The sequence below is a fragment of the Mesoplodon densirostris genome, chromosome 9 (assembly GCF_025265405.1).
Source record: "Mesoplodon densirostris isolate mMesDen1 chromosome 9, mMesDen1 primary haplotype, whole genome shotgun sequence".
NCBI lineage: Eukaryota > Metazoa > Chordata > Mammalia > Artiodactyla > Ziphiidae > Mesoplodon > Mesoplodon densirostris.
Window position 1 is genome coordinate 69,128,435 of NC_082669.1, and position 16,785 is coordinate 69,145,219.

At 46.6% G+C, this 16,785-nt stretch overlaps 1 protein-coding gene across 2 annotated transcripts in view; it reads right to left on the reverse strand.

The window, feature by feature from the left end:
- The window catches only part of PDE1C (phosphodiesterase 1C), a 545,840-nt gene that overhangs the window by 381,686 nt on the left and 147,369 nt on the right, over positions 1 to 16,785 (reverse strand). For both annotated transcript variants that reach the window (XM_060107830.1, XM_060107831.1), the window contains exon 2: positions 5,733 to 5,783. In XM_060107830.1, the coding sequence (XP_059963813.1) occupies positions 5,733 to 5,783 (51 nt within the window). The remainder of the gene's footprint in view (positions 1 to 5,732; positions 5,784 to 16,785) is intronic.

Below are 16,785 nucleotides of genomic sequence, written 5' to 3' on the forward strand. Positions count from 1 at the left end.
ATGGAGCTGTCCAGCTACACAAGCTCTGGGGCCAACCCCTCCCTCAGGACAGTCTCTTCCAATTCCGCGCACTCCCTTCTCAGAAGGTGCTCTGTCCATTGCACTGCATGCAGCCTCTTTTAAGCCTTCTGGAGTAGAGATGTACACCCAAACCTGAGCTTTTCCTGCCACACTGTGGCCACGTCTGAACACTACACATGGCCTTTATTCCTTGAAGAGTGGTATAGCTTCTTTTTTTTTTTCCCTACCTTTTCTACCTGTTAACCCACACACACTCCCCAAGCCTCAGCTAATGCTTTTCTCCTACAGGAAGACTCCCTTGAACCCACCCCCAACACAGGCCAGATGAGGTCTCCCCCATATAGCTCCCACCACCCCCGTACCAATCTCTCGCATTTCCCTCCGCACACTGCACTGGAGCCATTTACTTCTCCAACTCTCCAACTCCCTGATTAGATTGTGAGCTCTTGGAAGACAAACTTACTCATCTGTGTGTCCCCAGGGCCTAGCAGAGAAAAATCTTCAAGAAACACATGTGAAAGGAATGGAGGGAGGAAAGGAGGGAGGGAGAGAGGTAGGCGGGGAGAGGAAAATGACTCAGGGTAATAATATACGTAACGACAATCACCCACACTTACTGAGCTCTTACAGTGTGCAAACACTATGCTTTATATTATTTACCCCAAGTAATCAGGGCCCCCGCCCCACCCAGTGACTGACCTATCAGTGCCTCCTGCACCCTCCTTCACATCAGCCATGGCCAACATCTGTCCTGATTGGTCGGTGACCACGTCACATGTTTTTAAGCATTTTAGCACTCATTTCTGCTTAGAGTAATTAAGTTACCTGCCCAAGTTCACACAGAATTCAGAATTCCTGGACTCAGAACCCAAACCCAGGCCTGACACCAGAGCCCATGTCCCTCGTGGCTTCTGAGGACCCTCACGGTAGTATATGGGATCCCCCTGAGGGAGGCCTGGATCCAGAGGCATCTGGGAGTGTGTGTGCTGGCAGTGGGAGAGCCTACCCTGCCCACGAAGTTAGGATAAGGAGGAGTGGGGACAGCTGCAGGCAGGGTAACAGTTCACTCAGTCTTCATTCAACAGGCAGTTGTTCCTGCACCAGGCGCAGTCAATATACACTCAACCAGGGGTCCGTTGGCCTCCAGGAGCCTACTGTCTAATGGGAGACAGACATACACATAAAACAGACCTCTCCAGAGAGGAGGGCTCTCTGGGGCTGGCGCTGAAGGGCAGCCTCCCAGCATCCCAGACATCTGGACCAGCAGGAGTCCCGGCCCCAGAGCCAGCTGACTCCATCCCAACAGTCCCAATGTCAGGAGCCCAGTGTCAGGGGGCTCCAGGAGCTCGTCCTCTGACTGGGATCTGGAGCTGGGCTGGGAGGTCCAGTTCTTCACCACACAGCTCTGGTCCCCCGAGGCCACCTCCAGCTCCAGGAGGAGGGGGAGATGCTGGCCAAGTGGGACACCCTTCAAAGGTTTCCCCAGAATCAGGGTCCACTCCATGGGCTAGCACAAAGACCCCTCTTAGCCTGACCCGGGGCTGCCTCTCCAGCCAGTTTCCCTAACGTGCGAGGCTCCTCTGTGCCCATGTGTTCTCTCTGCCTGGGACATGCTTCCCACACCTTCTTCAAAAGCACCCTTCAACACTCAAGGGTGTTGAACTCGCAGCACCCTTCAACACTCAAGGCAAGCATGCCCTTCCCAGGGAAACCTGATCTAACCTGTTTAGAGGCCCTTCCCTGTGTTCCCTCTGCCCCCACTTCCTGAGCCCCTCTGATAGCACACTCCTCATTGTTGACTAAGTTTTCTGTCTTCTCACATCAGGCTTTACACTCCTTGATGGCAGGGATCTTGTTTTAATCAGCATTTGTATCCTCAGCACGAGGATGAGCCAGGCCCCTGATGAGTGTTCAGTACCTATTGAATGAGTAACTAAATGAATGAGTGAGTGAACAATTAAATGAAGTACCCCTTTGTCCCCTCTCTTTACACACTGAGAATACATTTTCAGGTATCTGGAGAAAACAATTAAAAGGTCTGCTATCAATCATTTTCACCATAGTAAAAATGAATCCCTGTGTTCCCACTTCCGAGGGGATTTGTATATCAAGTTTTTCCCTTATTTTAGGTGATTTCTGATATAAGTAAGCTGGTGGAAGGGCATGTTGGAGGAAAAGTCTTCCTGCCCCAGATGAAACCAACTGTAGTAGAGGTCACAGCCACGTGGATCTCTGAAGCCTGCCCTGTGGTAAAGCTTGAGTACCTCCATGACTGAGCTGGAAGACCCCCAATCCCCAAGTCCCAGAATCAGCAAACTCTAACCCCTAGACCAAGGAGGAAGTCATGTGCACTGGGAACAGCCAAGACTTGGAGTTGCAAGATCTAGAATTCCAGCAGTGAGCGATTCTCAGTGTTTTCTCCCAGCCTCACTGTCCTCATTTGTAAAAATGGAGACACCGCATAGCTGTGTGAGCACTGCCTGTCAGAAAGCTTTGCATGCAGTACCCATGGGAGATGCTCTGCCCACTCACCCCACCCACTGCACAGAGAGGGGTGGTCCCCACACACAGGGACTCCAACCCAAGGATAGATAGCCTTGTGGTGGGAGCCATTCTAAACCATCCGTTGACCCAAAGCCAACGTGCTTTGGGCTCACACGGTGCCTTAGAGTCGGGGTCGCTCTCAATCCTTCATTCTCCTTGACACTGTCATTCTTCTGTAGGTTTTGGAGGGAAAGATAATATTCTCCACTTTTTTTGAATACGGCTCCCCCCCCCTGCTCCTTCCCCAACCCACTCCTAGGAGGATGACTTCCTTGTTACTCTATGTGTCCGTCGTTGCTAGATAGATGCTCTGACTAAGGCTGAGTCGATCAAAAGTCACTGCTAAGACTAAAATGATGAAGATGGGGTGGCAAAGGGTCCTGATAGGATCCAGAGTCTCACAGGACTCACTCCACGGCACCCATCACCTCAGCACTGCTGTTTGATGGCACAGCAAGTGTCTCCAGTCTAAAAGTCATAGGAAGTAAGCTTGACCCATATAGGTTTTTGAATCCATTTCTTTGAGGAAAGCACAGTGTCCCGGGTGGTGGTGTCAGTCACATAGAGAAGAAAGCCAAGCACAGGGTTGTATTGTGGAAGCGACCCTCTTTGGAAACGGACTGGAATGAGCCTGCAAGGCTGGTAAACTAGATGGCCAAGGTAGGATGGGAAGCCAGCCCTTGGAAAAGCCAGATGTCTTCATGACTCCTACACTCTATTTCCTCTGGTTCTCCTTTAGGATTTCTTACTACAATCATCATAGCTCATTTCCATTACAGGAGAGGGTAGCCAAGAAAAGTATATGGATTCAAGCAGGGGCAAAATCTACAGAGAAATGAGGCACTGGGAATCAGAATGTGAAAACCCCAAAGGGGATGAACATCTTGGGACTACTTGGGTGGCCACTGGGCCAGCCCCTTCCTCCCTACCCTGAGCTCTTTTCTGCTTAACCCCAGAGGGTCCAGTTTTCACAACATTACCGGCCTGTGTTCTTGCCTCCCACTCTGAATTCCTCCTAATTACGTGCTGGGCCACGAACACTGTCAGGGCTTTCATATGTCTTGCAAAGTGCAAAAGTTAGAGAATGCTGCAGTATTTCATTTTCCAGTCTCCCAAGGAAAGTCCATCATCCAAATCCTTCCAGTCTTCCCAAACTGAACACTTCATTCACATGAAAAAGGTCATTTTCAATGTGGTGACGTGTGGTGAGTGTCAATCAGACAATGCTACATTAAGGATTTTTTTCCCTTCCTAAAAGCCACCTAATTTTTTCCCTCTAGTATTTGCTACAAAAAGATTTAGTAGCTAATGTGCCATCTCACTTTTTTCCAGGACATTGCACTAAGTCAGGAGACTTTTTTCCTTTTTTTCTTTTCAGAATCAGCCCAACTTAATTGGTTTGCCACTAATTACTTTTTTCCTATATAGATATTATTTTCCCTCATATCCTCACTTAGCTCCTACTAATAAGCTTTCAAGTGACACACCATCCCTCCAACCCAGTCACACAATTTAGAATCTGTAGAAGCCGTTCACAAGAGAAGGTACCCTCTTCTCTCTGTGAAGGGCCAAACTGCTCCAGGTTTCATTCTAGCTTCTCGGTTAAAGGGCTCCATCCCCTTCCCAAACCTCGTGATGAGCCTCTGAACGGCAGAAACTCCCATGGGGGTGCAGGCTGCACAGCATGGTCGGATTACCACCCCAGCTTATTAATTTGCCTGACTACTGCTCAGGAGATGAAGAAATAAAGGGACTAAAAGCATATTCATCATCCTCACTGAGCTGTGGGATGAAATACTTATTTTGGAAATAATGATTCCAGGTAGGAGGGCAGTGAAAAATGGGGCCTGTGAGAAGCAAGTGTTTTATTACACAGTTTCTAAAATGTGAGCATTTAATGCTCTTTCATTAGCATATATTATTACAGTTCTATAAAAGTCATTTTTAGGAATCAATCCCAAAGTTCTGAAGCCCCCCCCCAAAAGTGCTAGAAGGCAGAATTTGGAAGAAGCCCTATAAACAGAGAAATGATACTTTCGACTCTACGTGTTAAGACTTATGTTGGCAGAATCCACACACAAGACTTTGTCAGCCCTATGTGAACAATGCAGTGACTCTCATGCCATCACTTCAAAAGATGGTAAGTTTTTTATAAAAGAAGATGGGTATGAGTTTACTATTTTTCAGATGGGAAAACTGAGGCTCGGAAAGCATAAGTGAAATTACTTTAAGTGAAAGCCAGCAAGTAGTGGTGGTGCTGGAAAGAAAAATCCATCTATTTTGATTTATAGTTCCACTATTTCTCCACTGGATGCTCAGCCCATTTGGGGAGCATCTCCACCCAACCCTACTCAATCTCCCTTGGTATTTCCACTCCCTTCATTGGCATCTGGGTTTTCATCCCAGGGAATGCATTAACTTGCAAATGTATTACTTGCTGATCACTCTGGCACAGAAAACATCAAGAGGCTTTTGACTCTTGCTCATCCATTGGGATGAAGACCTGGGGACAAAGGAGTCAAGTGAAATTGATGGGGAGCTCCTAGGCCCTTACAAACATCCCCGTGCCAAAGGAGAACCAGTTACAGATTCCATCTGAGCTTCAAAATATCACCAAACTGAGGTAAAGCCAGTGGAGCTAGGCCTTACATCCACATGGGGAGGTGACGATGCTTCCACACGTGTAACGGACCTTGACAACTACAGGCATTTCATAGACTCTTCTGCATTCATTCTTCAGAAAAAGCCCACCCCACGGCAAGGTACTCTGAGGGGATTCTCCAGTGCAGTGTTTCTCAAACTCAATTGTGCACAGGAATCTGGGGATTTGTTGAAATCCAGACCCTGATTCAGTAGGTCTGGGGTGAGCCTGGGGCTCTGCATTTCTAAAAAGCCACCAGTCAATGTCGATTCTGCTACTCCCAGGTCCACACTTCGAATAGCAAAGCCCTAGAACACGGTTTGATAAACCACAATTCTAAGGACTGAAAAGGCAATAGCAATGAATAACTCACTGGAGATGGGGCTCAAATGGAGTAATAACCCACTGAAGACATTTCCTATATTACTCTTACTGGCAGTGTTTTACTGACACCTGGCAGGGTGAACCACACAGGCAAAAAGGCTCTGAAGGAGCCCAGGAAAGGAGTAAAACAAGATTTACTCACGAGAGAAGCAGGCAAGTGGTCTGGCAGTCTTATCTCCGGCTTCATTTGCAACTGGAAAAAAAAAAAGATACAATTAAGAGCAAGGCACATGTGTCCATAGAATATGCCCAACCTACAGCTAATCCTCTGGATGATTCACTATTAAGCTGTTTTTGAGAGTCTTTGTAAGAGGATAAAAGCAACTTCACTCCCTCTCTTTCTATATTTCCAGTGCTGCTCTCAATGTCTAAACGAGGTCAAGAGTCTTAATCATTCTGATTAGAAGAGTGAATTAAGCTGGAGACGACCTAAACAATACCTAGTTTACTAGGCTTACAGGAGTTAACTGGCTTGCATGCACTGATTAAGAGGCGTGCACACCAGGCTTCAAAGCCAGCGCACATCCTTCTGCTTTAAGCTTCCTCTCACCGGGATGTCCTTCAGCACAGAAATGCACCCCAACCACCTGACATCAGTCTGATTTTCTTGATCCATGGCACAAAGCAAGGCAGGGATTTCAGAAGATAGTAAGATTGGTATTGTTAAGAAGGATATTTAAATTTAGAGTCTAACAAATAGGAGGATGGAGAAAATTGTCCAGAGAGCTGCCCTAGAAAACCTTACCCCTAACGCTTCTCAGCAGGGTCGTTCACCCTCCTCTGAAAAGCCTCTATATAATTTATCATCTTGATAGGGTCATAATTACTATCCCCTATATTTACGAACACCATCTTCATGGATAAAAAAAGATATCAAGGGCTTCCCTGGTGGCGCAGTGGTTGAGAGTCCGCCTGCCGATGCAGGGGATGCAGGTTCGTGCCCCAGTCCGGGAAGATCCCACATGCCGCGGAGCGGCTAGGCCCGTGAGCCATGGCTGCTGAGCCTGCGTGTCCGGAGCCTGTGCTCCACAAAGGGAAAGGCCACAACAGTGAGAGGCCCACGTACCGCAAAAAAAAAAAAAAAAAGGTATCAATTGTTAAATTGAAACACAAGTATCATCCCCTTTAAATATCACTTTTAATGCCCATAATGATTATAAACTTGGGTGTTTTGTAGATATTTGTGATCAACTTGAATGAACATTCAAAGCAATCAACTGGAAAAACCTGTTCATTTTAGTTTAGGAAAGAACATCCAATACATGTGCAGAATAAAGGAGACTGCCAATGTAATCATTAAAATCATTCTCATCTATGAGAATTTACAGTACAGGACAAAAGAAATAACTACTTCAGAAATGTATTACATCATTTTGCAAAGAATGGAAGGAGTCAAAAATTCCTTTCACCCTTTCAAAAGGGTGAAAAATTTTAAATTTACCATAATTTTTTAAATTAATGAATTTAATCCCAGTCTACTTTGTGCTTCTGTCATTTGCATTGCCCCACTGTCTGCACTCTCTGTATATATTACAAACAAGACATTATACAAAACAACCAGCAGGGAGAGGTGACATTGCATCCTGCTCCCATTATCTCTCACACCCCAGCATTTTGGAAAGAAAGAGAGAGAGAAATGGAGAGTGGAAGACAGAGAGGGAGGGCGGGAGAACGGAGCAAGACCTAGTTGGCTATTGACGTGAGTTTCCTGGCCTTGAGTTCAAATCGTTTCCTCTTTGGACACTACAGATCTCTAAAGAAAGAAATAGAGCAAGGTTATGTTTGCTGCAGAAACTGACGGGCTGCTTTTAAAGTAGGAATATGAAGACCATCGCCATTGCTGAGAACACCAGCAAGCACTAAAACGTTCAGCTTGGAGAGCGCGTGTATTCCCTGAGGGAAGAAGGAGGGGTGGTCACAACACCATCACAGTTTCACATGCAGCCATGGCTGCTTCCTCACCCACAGGCTTTTTCCTCCCCTCCCGCCACCCTATCCAACAGTGGGAATTGCTGACCCAGATCCAAGTCACGCCAGGAGAGGCAGGAATCAAGATCTAGGCCAGTGAGAGTTGTCTCTACCCAGAAGGAATCTGAACCCTGCTACCAGTATTATTTTCCTAAATGCAGACCCAGTGCCCCAAGGTCTCCCATGATGTCCCAACATCTACAAGATGCAATCCAGCTAACCTGACCTAGTACTGAAAACCTGGCACCACCTAGTCTTCTCAGCTCACTGTATCTCCCAGCGCTTCCTTCAGAGCCCAGCCACAGGCTCTAAATGGACAAATCCCAAACACGCCCTACATACTCTCTGTCCTCTTTGCTACTGCTCCTTTGCCCCCTCCCCTCTACACACCCCTCCCCACTGCTTCATTCCTGCTCATCCTTTAAGATTCAGGAGGAGCCGTTCATTTCTGAAAAGCTCCCCTGGCTCCCAGCATGGCTTCTGCAGTCCACAGACCTCTGCCCGTGCTCTGCACTCCCCGCGCAAACCAGTGCTTCTCAAGCTTCAGTGGTGAGACCAGCGATGCCCCGCGCAGGCACCAGAGTTACCAGGAAGGTTTGTTAAAATAAATTGCAAGGTTTCTTAAAATGCAAGTTCTGATTCAGTGGGTCTGGGATGGGACCCGAGAGTTGGCATTTCTAACAAGTTTCCAGGTGATACTGAGAATGCACGTCTGGGGACCATATTCTGAGAACAGCCGCTCTAAACTATAAATTACCCCACCCAAGACAAGGATCATAACTTTTCATCTTTCTGTTTCCAATCTTTCAAACAGTGACTGGCACACAGAATAATGCATTCAGTCAATATTTTTAGAACTGAATGAAGTAGACTGAAATTCATACCAAGTGCCACAGATGGCTCCGTAGAGAGAGCCCTCATATTGGCTTCCAGAGGACTCTAAAAAGCCCCAGGTGTGTTCTGCTTGGCCCCTACAATGTCCTTAATTTTTAAACAATTAGTTGTCTGCATTTAAAAATCAACAGGTTTCAAATATAAATGCAGATTGTCAGCTTCTCTCAATAACTGAGTAACGATCCAGACCCATGGGCCAGCAATGGGTCACCACTGAGACGCCCCCTATGGGTGAGTCCAGCTCCTCGATGTTCGGGAGGCAGCTCTTTGCTGACTGGCGTGGGCTTTCTATACCCTTGGTGTGGGTCCAGAAGGCAGGTGAAAACAGGACCTCTTAAAGGTCTTAAAGAATGAAACTAAGACTCAACAGAGACCAGCACTACAAGGAGTGGCTGTGGCCAAGCTTGCTAAGCCCCTCTGTTCCGAGCCCACAAACTGCCCCGACATGTTCGATGGTCCACCAGCACAATGCTGGCCGGGTCAGACACACGGGGGCTTCTTGACCAGCAGAGGGGCTTCCCTACACTGCTGTTTGCCTTTTATTTAAAAAAAATATCTAGGGCTTCCCTGGTGGCGCAGTGGTTGAGAGTCCGCCTGCCGATGTGGGGGACACAGGTTCGTGCCCAGGTCTGGGAAGATCCCACATGCCGCGGAGCGGCTGGGCCCGTGAGCCATGGCCGCTGAGCCTGCGCATCTGGAGCCCGTGCTCCGCAACGGGAGAGGCCACAACAGTGAGAGGCCCGCGTACCACCAAAAAAAAAAAAAAAAAATCTAGCAAGCTCCAACAATGAAGTACATGTTCCATTTATCAAGTGCAATTAGAGCTTGAATTTGGCAAGATCTCATAAAAATGATTCTGTAGATTTAAGGAAAGTTAACCATTTAAGGAAAGTTATGTAGATTTACCGAAAGACATGTTGGGTATAACAGGTAGACCGGTATGTATTATTAATTCCATTGGTGTTGAATTGTATATCTCGGCTGCGTGTGTATTTAGCCACAGAGAAATGAGCGGAAGGATGTGCACCAGATATATTAACAGTTATTTCTTCCATGTGCTGGCATTTGGGGAGATTATCAGCCTTTTTTATACTTTTCTACATAAACCCAACAGTTGGATAAGCACATGCCATCCATAAAATCAGAAACAAACGTTTTCATTAAAGGGGTAGAAAACAATTAACTATTATATATAGTTTGGGTCATTATATATGTATGTATATTTATTTATATGAAACATATTTTAGATTCAGATTTCAGAGCAGTCTTGGATCACAGAATCCAGAGGACCTTCTATCTTTAGTCCAAGGGGACTCCCTATAAGTCTCAAGAAATGAATCACCCACTCCCCTCTCCAGGGGGTTCCACACTTTCTAGGTCAGTGGTTTGCAGCCCTGGCCACATGTAAGAATCACTAGAGAAGTTTTTAAAAATCCTGATGCCCAGACCAATTAAGTAGGGCCTCAGCGGGTGGGACCCAAGCATCCATACTTTCCAAGTTCCCAGATGATTCCAATGAGCAGCTAAGGCTGAGAAGCACTAACAAATGGTGTAACTTCAGACACCTTTATCAAAGCAACATTCAGAGAGGAAGATGCCTTCAAAAATAATTACCCCTATTCAGTTCTTCTTTTCAGGATGCTATTGTTTTGTCATTAAAATCCTGAACAGAGACATGCCTCTGCTTTATGAAAAATTCAACAGTTAAGACTGCAAACATAACTATGGAGACCAATTAGTGGGCAACTCTTCACATAGTGAAGGGTTCTTTATAAAAGGATTCACCTCACATTGCCTCTAACCTTCAATACATGTGTACTGAGAGCCACCTGGGAGCTCAACACAGGGCTAAACTCTGGGAGGATTGCAACAGTAGATTTCATTCAGTTTTGACATACAAGCAAGTTAGGGAGGTAAACTATGTCTCTCAATCTGGGTTTATCCAAGTGTGTTCAGCTAGGGAACTGACTTTAAGATAATGATGATGATGATATGATACAGATTCCTTGGTCCCATTCCAGACCCACTGAAATGGAATCCTGCAGGGGAAGACAAGATTCTAGAATTTAAACAACTGCCTCGAAAGCTACTTAATGTTTGAGAGGCAGCGTTCTAAATGAAGTGTGCCCCTGGTATGTTTGCTTTATGTTTTCCCCCCAGAAAATTGGCCAGAAACAAATCTTAAAGATTCTCCAAAGGAGACCAGTGGGGAGAGGCAGGTGAGACAGGATGGTGAGAAAGGAAGTTAACTCAGAGCAATGAGCATCTCAACCCCAACTGAGTCACAAACATTCCAGGCCATCAGAAAAAGATGGGGAGGGTGGTCCAAACAGTCATAGTGGTGGCATGGGCAGGTACACACTGCTTTGTAACCAAAACTAGCACCAAAAACACTGCCACCCTTGTTTTGAAAACCCTGGCACCTGGGTGAACATAAATGCAGCTGGGGTGCTGGGTGCCAGGGCAAACACACAATGAGAAAGCTGTTCCACAGGAGAGCCTTGCTTCCTGCAAGGAAATCTGCCTGGCATGCTGGCTGGCTGCTGTTCTGCCACTAGCTCTGGGGCTTGCCAGGGACCCTCTCCAGGTGAGGTCCTTTGGGAAGCCTGCTGGCTGGAAAACCACACACAAGGGACTTCAGAGAAGAGAGTGTTGCAGTGAGGTTCCAGGCACCCTCCTAGTTTCTGTAGAAGGTGAAGCTCGGCATTGCTCACAGATGCTTGGCCTCACCTCACCTTGCCTTCCACTTGCAAAGACCCAAGCAAGGAAAACCGAATGGAATACTGGGGAGAAAGAGACTCCGTCCAAGATCGAGTGACAGCTTACCTAGCTGTCACCTTCTAATTAAGGTGTTCCATGACCACCTTATTAAGATCGCAGCTCCCGACTCCCCTTCTCTCTCTGCCTCATCCCCCTTCCCTGCACGATCCCTCCTGGAAGCACTTATCACCTTCTCATATGCTCTGTTCTTCATTCACTGGGTTTACTGCGTTTTCCTTCCACTACAGTCTAATCCCCACACAAGCACAGATTCTCTGCCAATGAAAAAACTATTATATTCCTAATGCCTAAATGCCTGGCACAGTATTGAATCAATGACCAACCTCCTACCATGCAGAGTGTGATGGGGGCCAAGAACTGGAAGCAGAATAACAAGATGGTAAAAGGACATTAACACCCACTGAGCACTGAAATGTTCTATAAGTATTAGTTCTGGGGACTCGCTGGTGGTCCAGTGGCTAAGAGTCTGCACTCCCAATGCAGGGGGCCCGGGTTCAATCTCTGGTCAGGGAACTAGATCCCACATGCTGCAACTAAAGATCCCACATGCCGCAACGAAGATCCCGCACGCCGCAACGAAGATCCCGCCCACAGCAACGAAGGTCCCACATGCCACAACTAAGACCCGGCACATCCAAATAAATAAATAAATAAATAATTTTCTTTTAGAAATTTATTCATTTGTTTTTATTTTGGGCTGTGTTGGGCCTTCATTACTGCGCACTGGCATTCTCTAGTTGCGGCGAGCAGGGGTTACTCTTCATTGAGGTGCACGGGCTTCTCATTGCGGTGGCTTCTCTTGTTGGGGAGCATGGGCTCTAGGCACACAGGCTTCAGTAGTTGTGGCTCGTGGGCTCCAGAGTGCAGGCTCAGTAGTTGTGGTGCACGGGCTTAGCTGCTCCGTGGCATGTGGGATCTTCCCGGGCCAGAGATCGAACTCATGTCCTCTGCATTGGCAGGCGGATTCTTAACCACTGTGCCACCAGGGAAGCCCAATAAATATATATTTTTTAAAGTATTCATTCTGTCCTTCAGGAATACTTATAAAGCATTGACTAAATTGCAGATAAAGCCCTGAACAATCAGTCATGGTCCCTGCCTTCACACTGAGTAAGACTGTCATTCCCATTTGATAGACAGGGCATTGAAACTCAGAAAAGTCAGGTAACTTTTCCAAGACCACAAAGTTGTGTGTCAGAATTCCCAATCAAGGTATGCCTGTCTCCAAAGCCCAGGTTCTTTCCATTTAGCCTCTCTGCCTTCCAAGAAAGGTAGGCAGATAAGAGCTGTGCTCCAGAGAGAGCTACCCCTAGAGAAAAGTCACACTAAGTCCTGACCCTCTACCCCATGGCTCTAGCCCCAGTGAGAGCCATGTACCAGCCTACAGAGATTGGGGTAGGTCACCTGCCTGGAGATTTCGTACCTGGCACAAGACCAGGAGGTGGTCAGCAGAGAGGGGCCCTTTTGTGAGATGGTCACAGGGGCCAGGACTCACAATAACAGGATCCAGAAGAGGAAGAATCTAGTTACAGAGAGGAGCTTCATTGCCACATTCATGCAAGAACCCCAGCTACCAGGTGTCTCCCTAACCCTATTAAATCTTCCACAGTTAGAAAACAGTAACAAGGGAATAGGAACTAGAATCAAATTCATCTTCACGTGAAAACAGTACAACTCATAAAACCAGCCCCCAGGAGGCAAGACCTATTCTCTTAACAGGGGAAGAAACTGACATTCCAAGAGATCAAGTGGCTCATCCAAGATGAGACCAAGGCCAAGCATCAGAGTTGGAAATATCATCCATTTCTTCCGGCTCCAAGTCCAGCATTCTCAGAGAAGGGAAGGTACCCCATCTCTTTAACTCCCTCGTAGTGGTCTGTCAAGGGTAAAAGTAAAGGGCTTGGTTTCCTTTACCCCCATTGGGTTTGATAAATATTGATGCTTGACAACCCCAGGATATGTTTTAAATGTAAACATATACAACTCTGCTTGGCAATGGCTGAGCAGAGTACTGTTAGGGAGCCTTGTGATGCTGAGTCTGAGTTTAGCAAGATGTGTCTGTGATACATTACCAAAGCCTGTCATGGGCGGGATGGGGAGAGGCTGGAGGGGGAAGGCAGGATGGGTATGTGGGAAAATCTCTGCCAGGTTGCATAGACCATAAAATAATAGGGCCCCAAAAATGGACAATTCGCAGAGATAACTGAATTAATTAAATACTTATATAAAAATATATTACTTGACTTGCTTAAAATGAGAGCTGCTATATAACTAAGGACCAGACTAAGCACTGCTCGTTCATTACCTAATTTTATCTTCACAGCAACTCTCTGAGGTTATCACTATTATTTTCCTATTTTCCAGATATGGAAACTGAGTCTTTGAAAACTTAAGTAAATTCCCTGTGATGAAACAACTAGCGAATGGCAGATGTGGAAACTGAATCCAGTAGCACCTTATTCCAGAGCCAGTGCTCTTAACCTGCATGCTACCCATCACACCTTTAGCATGTGAGTATCAGTACTGTTTGACAAGCCTTACTGCCGAGAAACCCAGCCCTGGCAGGAGAACCCCTTGCCTCCCCTCCACTGAGCCTCAGGTCAGAAGCACCACAGAGGGAGGCACTCTGTTCTCCTGCCCCATAAACGGAACAGAGCTCTGCAGTCCAACTGGACTGTGTGCCCCAGAGACATAAAGGGCCTCACCACCCCTCAGCCTGTTCCTTTCTCCACTTCGTTCTTCAGAAATGCTTGGTGTTGCCTCATTATACCTTTTGGGCCCATTTGCCTGTCAAATCGACTCCGAGTCAGGCTCTTGCACAAAAGAAAATAAAACCTATTTGTAGTGATGACTCATCGGTGCTGATAATTTGAGAGTGGAAGGGATGGTGCACCTTCCAGGCCCTTCTCTCCTGGAGTAATGAGCAAATCCTTGCAGAGGGCAAGGCTTGCCTGACAGAGGGCAGAGTGGTTCGCCAGCTCATTCAACCCAGGGTGCGATGAAACACAGACAGAGAGGAAAATCAAAGAAGTCTTTGCCAACCGGAGAAGACAGCTTGGGAAACAGATTGCCCTTTATGTTCTTTTTAAAATTAATTTGAAGGAATTGGGGTCATATGAAAAAGCTCATGTAATATATTTCTTTCTTCCCTGGTCCTAATTGTATACATTTGTTTATCTATATCCAACCTCATTCCACAAATTATACTTTATTTCTATTTTGCTCTGTACACCAATCCTTTATGTAACAAAGTGGGATATTAATAAAAGTGAATTTTACGTTTTTCAATCACTTCCTGGCTCCCTTTCCCTGGCCTCTCTTTCCAAGTTGCCAGGTTTCAGACTGACCTTCCACGGCTTCCAGTTACTCTGATCAAACAATCTATTAACCTCTACTGAGCACTCACTCTCTGAGCCCCTTCCTCCCCATGTCTTGCTGGACTCAAGGATGGATACAACTGGTCCTTGGGTGGACAGGAGTCCACTGAGACCAGAGGCCTGGCACTGAGCTTCCTGACACAGATTACTGGAGTTACCGCAATACAAATTTATTATGGTACCTGGTATTTCTGCAGAAACCACCTGGCCAAGCTACCAGGTCCTGACCTCAGGAGGCCCGAGGCCAAGTTGGGGAAACATAATATTAATACATGACATGATCTAAACTCTGCTGAATGCCAAATGAAGGGTCCTTGTTCACAGAAGGTAGAGACTGTCGGTTTCGGAGAGGAGAACAGAAGGCTTCTAGGAGACCCGGGGCAGGTGAGAGCCAGGGAGGTGGAGAGGATGATGGGATCTGTTCCAGGGAGAGGGGAGAAGTGTGGTATATTCAAGGCCTGGGAGCAGACTGAGATGGACCAACCATACCCTAAATCTCTCCCTTTCTCAGGCCAGAAAAGCTTTTAATTGAGGGAGGGGGCTGTAAAAAGCAGAGAAAAGAGCTCTCTCCTCTCTTGATACATTATAAAATGCCTCTCACTGCAACTCTGCCTTCTTTCCTATTCCCATCTACAAAAGTGTTGCATCTGCGGATGGACACATGAATTTATCCAAGAGCAGATATGTCTAAACATGCTCTAAATTCAGGTGCTGGTACACCAGTCCAGAGTCAGCAGTCACTCCAAAGCACCACCACCCGACATGCACCTGGCTGCTTCCCAATGGTAACAGCCTGTGGGGCTCTGTCCAGCCCTCCTGGCTGATGCCCTGGTGACAACCACAGACCTCGGGCTGCAGGATTGCTGGCTCACAACAAGGGTGACACCTGAGTGACCAAAGCAGTGCCCATACAGGGCCACCTTACTACTCTGGCCTCATTAAAACACCCCAGTTGAGCAAACCAGGACCACTAGCAGTTAACAAGAATCAGAAATGAACAAGGTTAAAATACAATATCAAGCCAGCTGTCCAAACTGTTAACTAATTAAGTCCAACCCAAATAAGGCAAAGGAAATAAGTACAGAGAAGAGGAAGGAAAAACACTGTAATGTATTAAGCCTTACTTCATGCCAGGCACTGGTAAGAACTTTACACCCATAATTTTTTATACCCATAATTTTTATTTAATTTTCACACCATCCCATGAGATGAGTATTATTATTCCCGTTTTCAGATAAGGAAACTGAGGCTTAGAAAAGTTAAATAACTTGCCCAAATCAGGTCTAGTAAATGGGAAAGCTGGAACTGAACCCAGTTCTGTGAGCCCTTTTCTTTTCTCGACAGTTCACAGGACTGGAACTGGTCCAGCTCCACATGTCCTGCTTAGACCCCCTGCAACATCCCAAACAAGAGCAGGTCCAACTCATGCCTGGACTGCCCCTACAGATGGCAGCTCGGCCCCTGTGGAGATAGGCCCCCCTTCACCTCTAACTAGTTCTGCGACCTTAGCAAGGTCATCTTCATGATTGTGGAATCCTTCTGAAGGTCTTCCTTCTGCCCTCACAGCACAAGCCTGATTCCCATCCCTCCTCAGGGTCCTTCCAACATTTGATGACAACTATCATGGCCTCAGCCCTTTGAGCCCCCTCTTCTCCAGACTGAAAAGCCCCATTCACTCCGCATTTGACAAAAATATCCCAAGCCCTTTACGCACAAAAGTAAAATCACTTAAATCATTGCCAAAAGAAAAGAGAGATGTTTTTATTTTAAATAAGCCTCAGCAACCCACTGGTTAACACTCACTTCCACAATGATCTCCAGGCGAAGCCAAACCTCCACCTCCTCGGCCAAGCCTCTTTTTTTTGCTTGATTCTCAGGAGATACGCAGGGCGCCTGGGAACCTTCTTCTGCGTTGTACATTCAGGAGCCATCCAAAGGGACTGAATTTTCCAGAAGGCTGCCTTCCAAAACACTGAATCTCAGACTTCCCCATGCATGAAAACCACTTGGGGATCTTGTTAAACTGCAGATTCTGTCTCAGTCGGTTTCGGGTGGGGCCTGTGATTCTGCATCTCAAATGAGCTCCCAGGTGGCGCTGATGGTACTGGTCCAGAAGCAAGGTGTTGAAGGACGTAACCCACCTTGAAAAGGAACAGCCAAGCACACTTTCTAAGA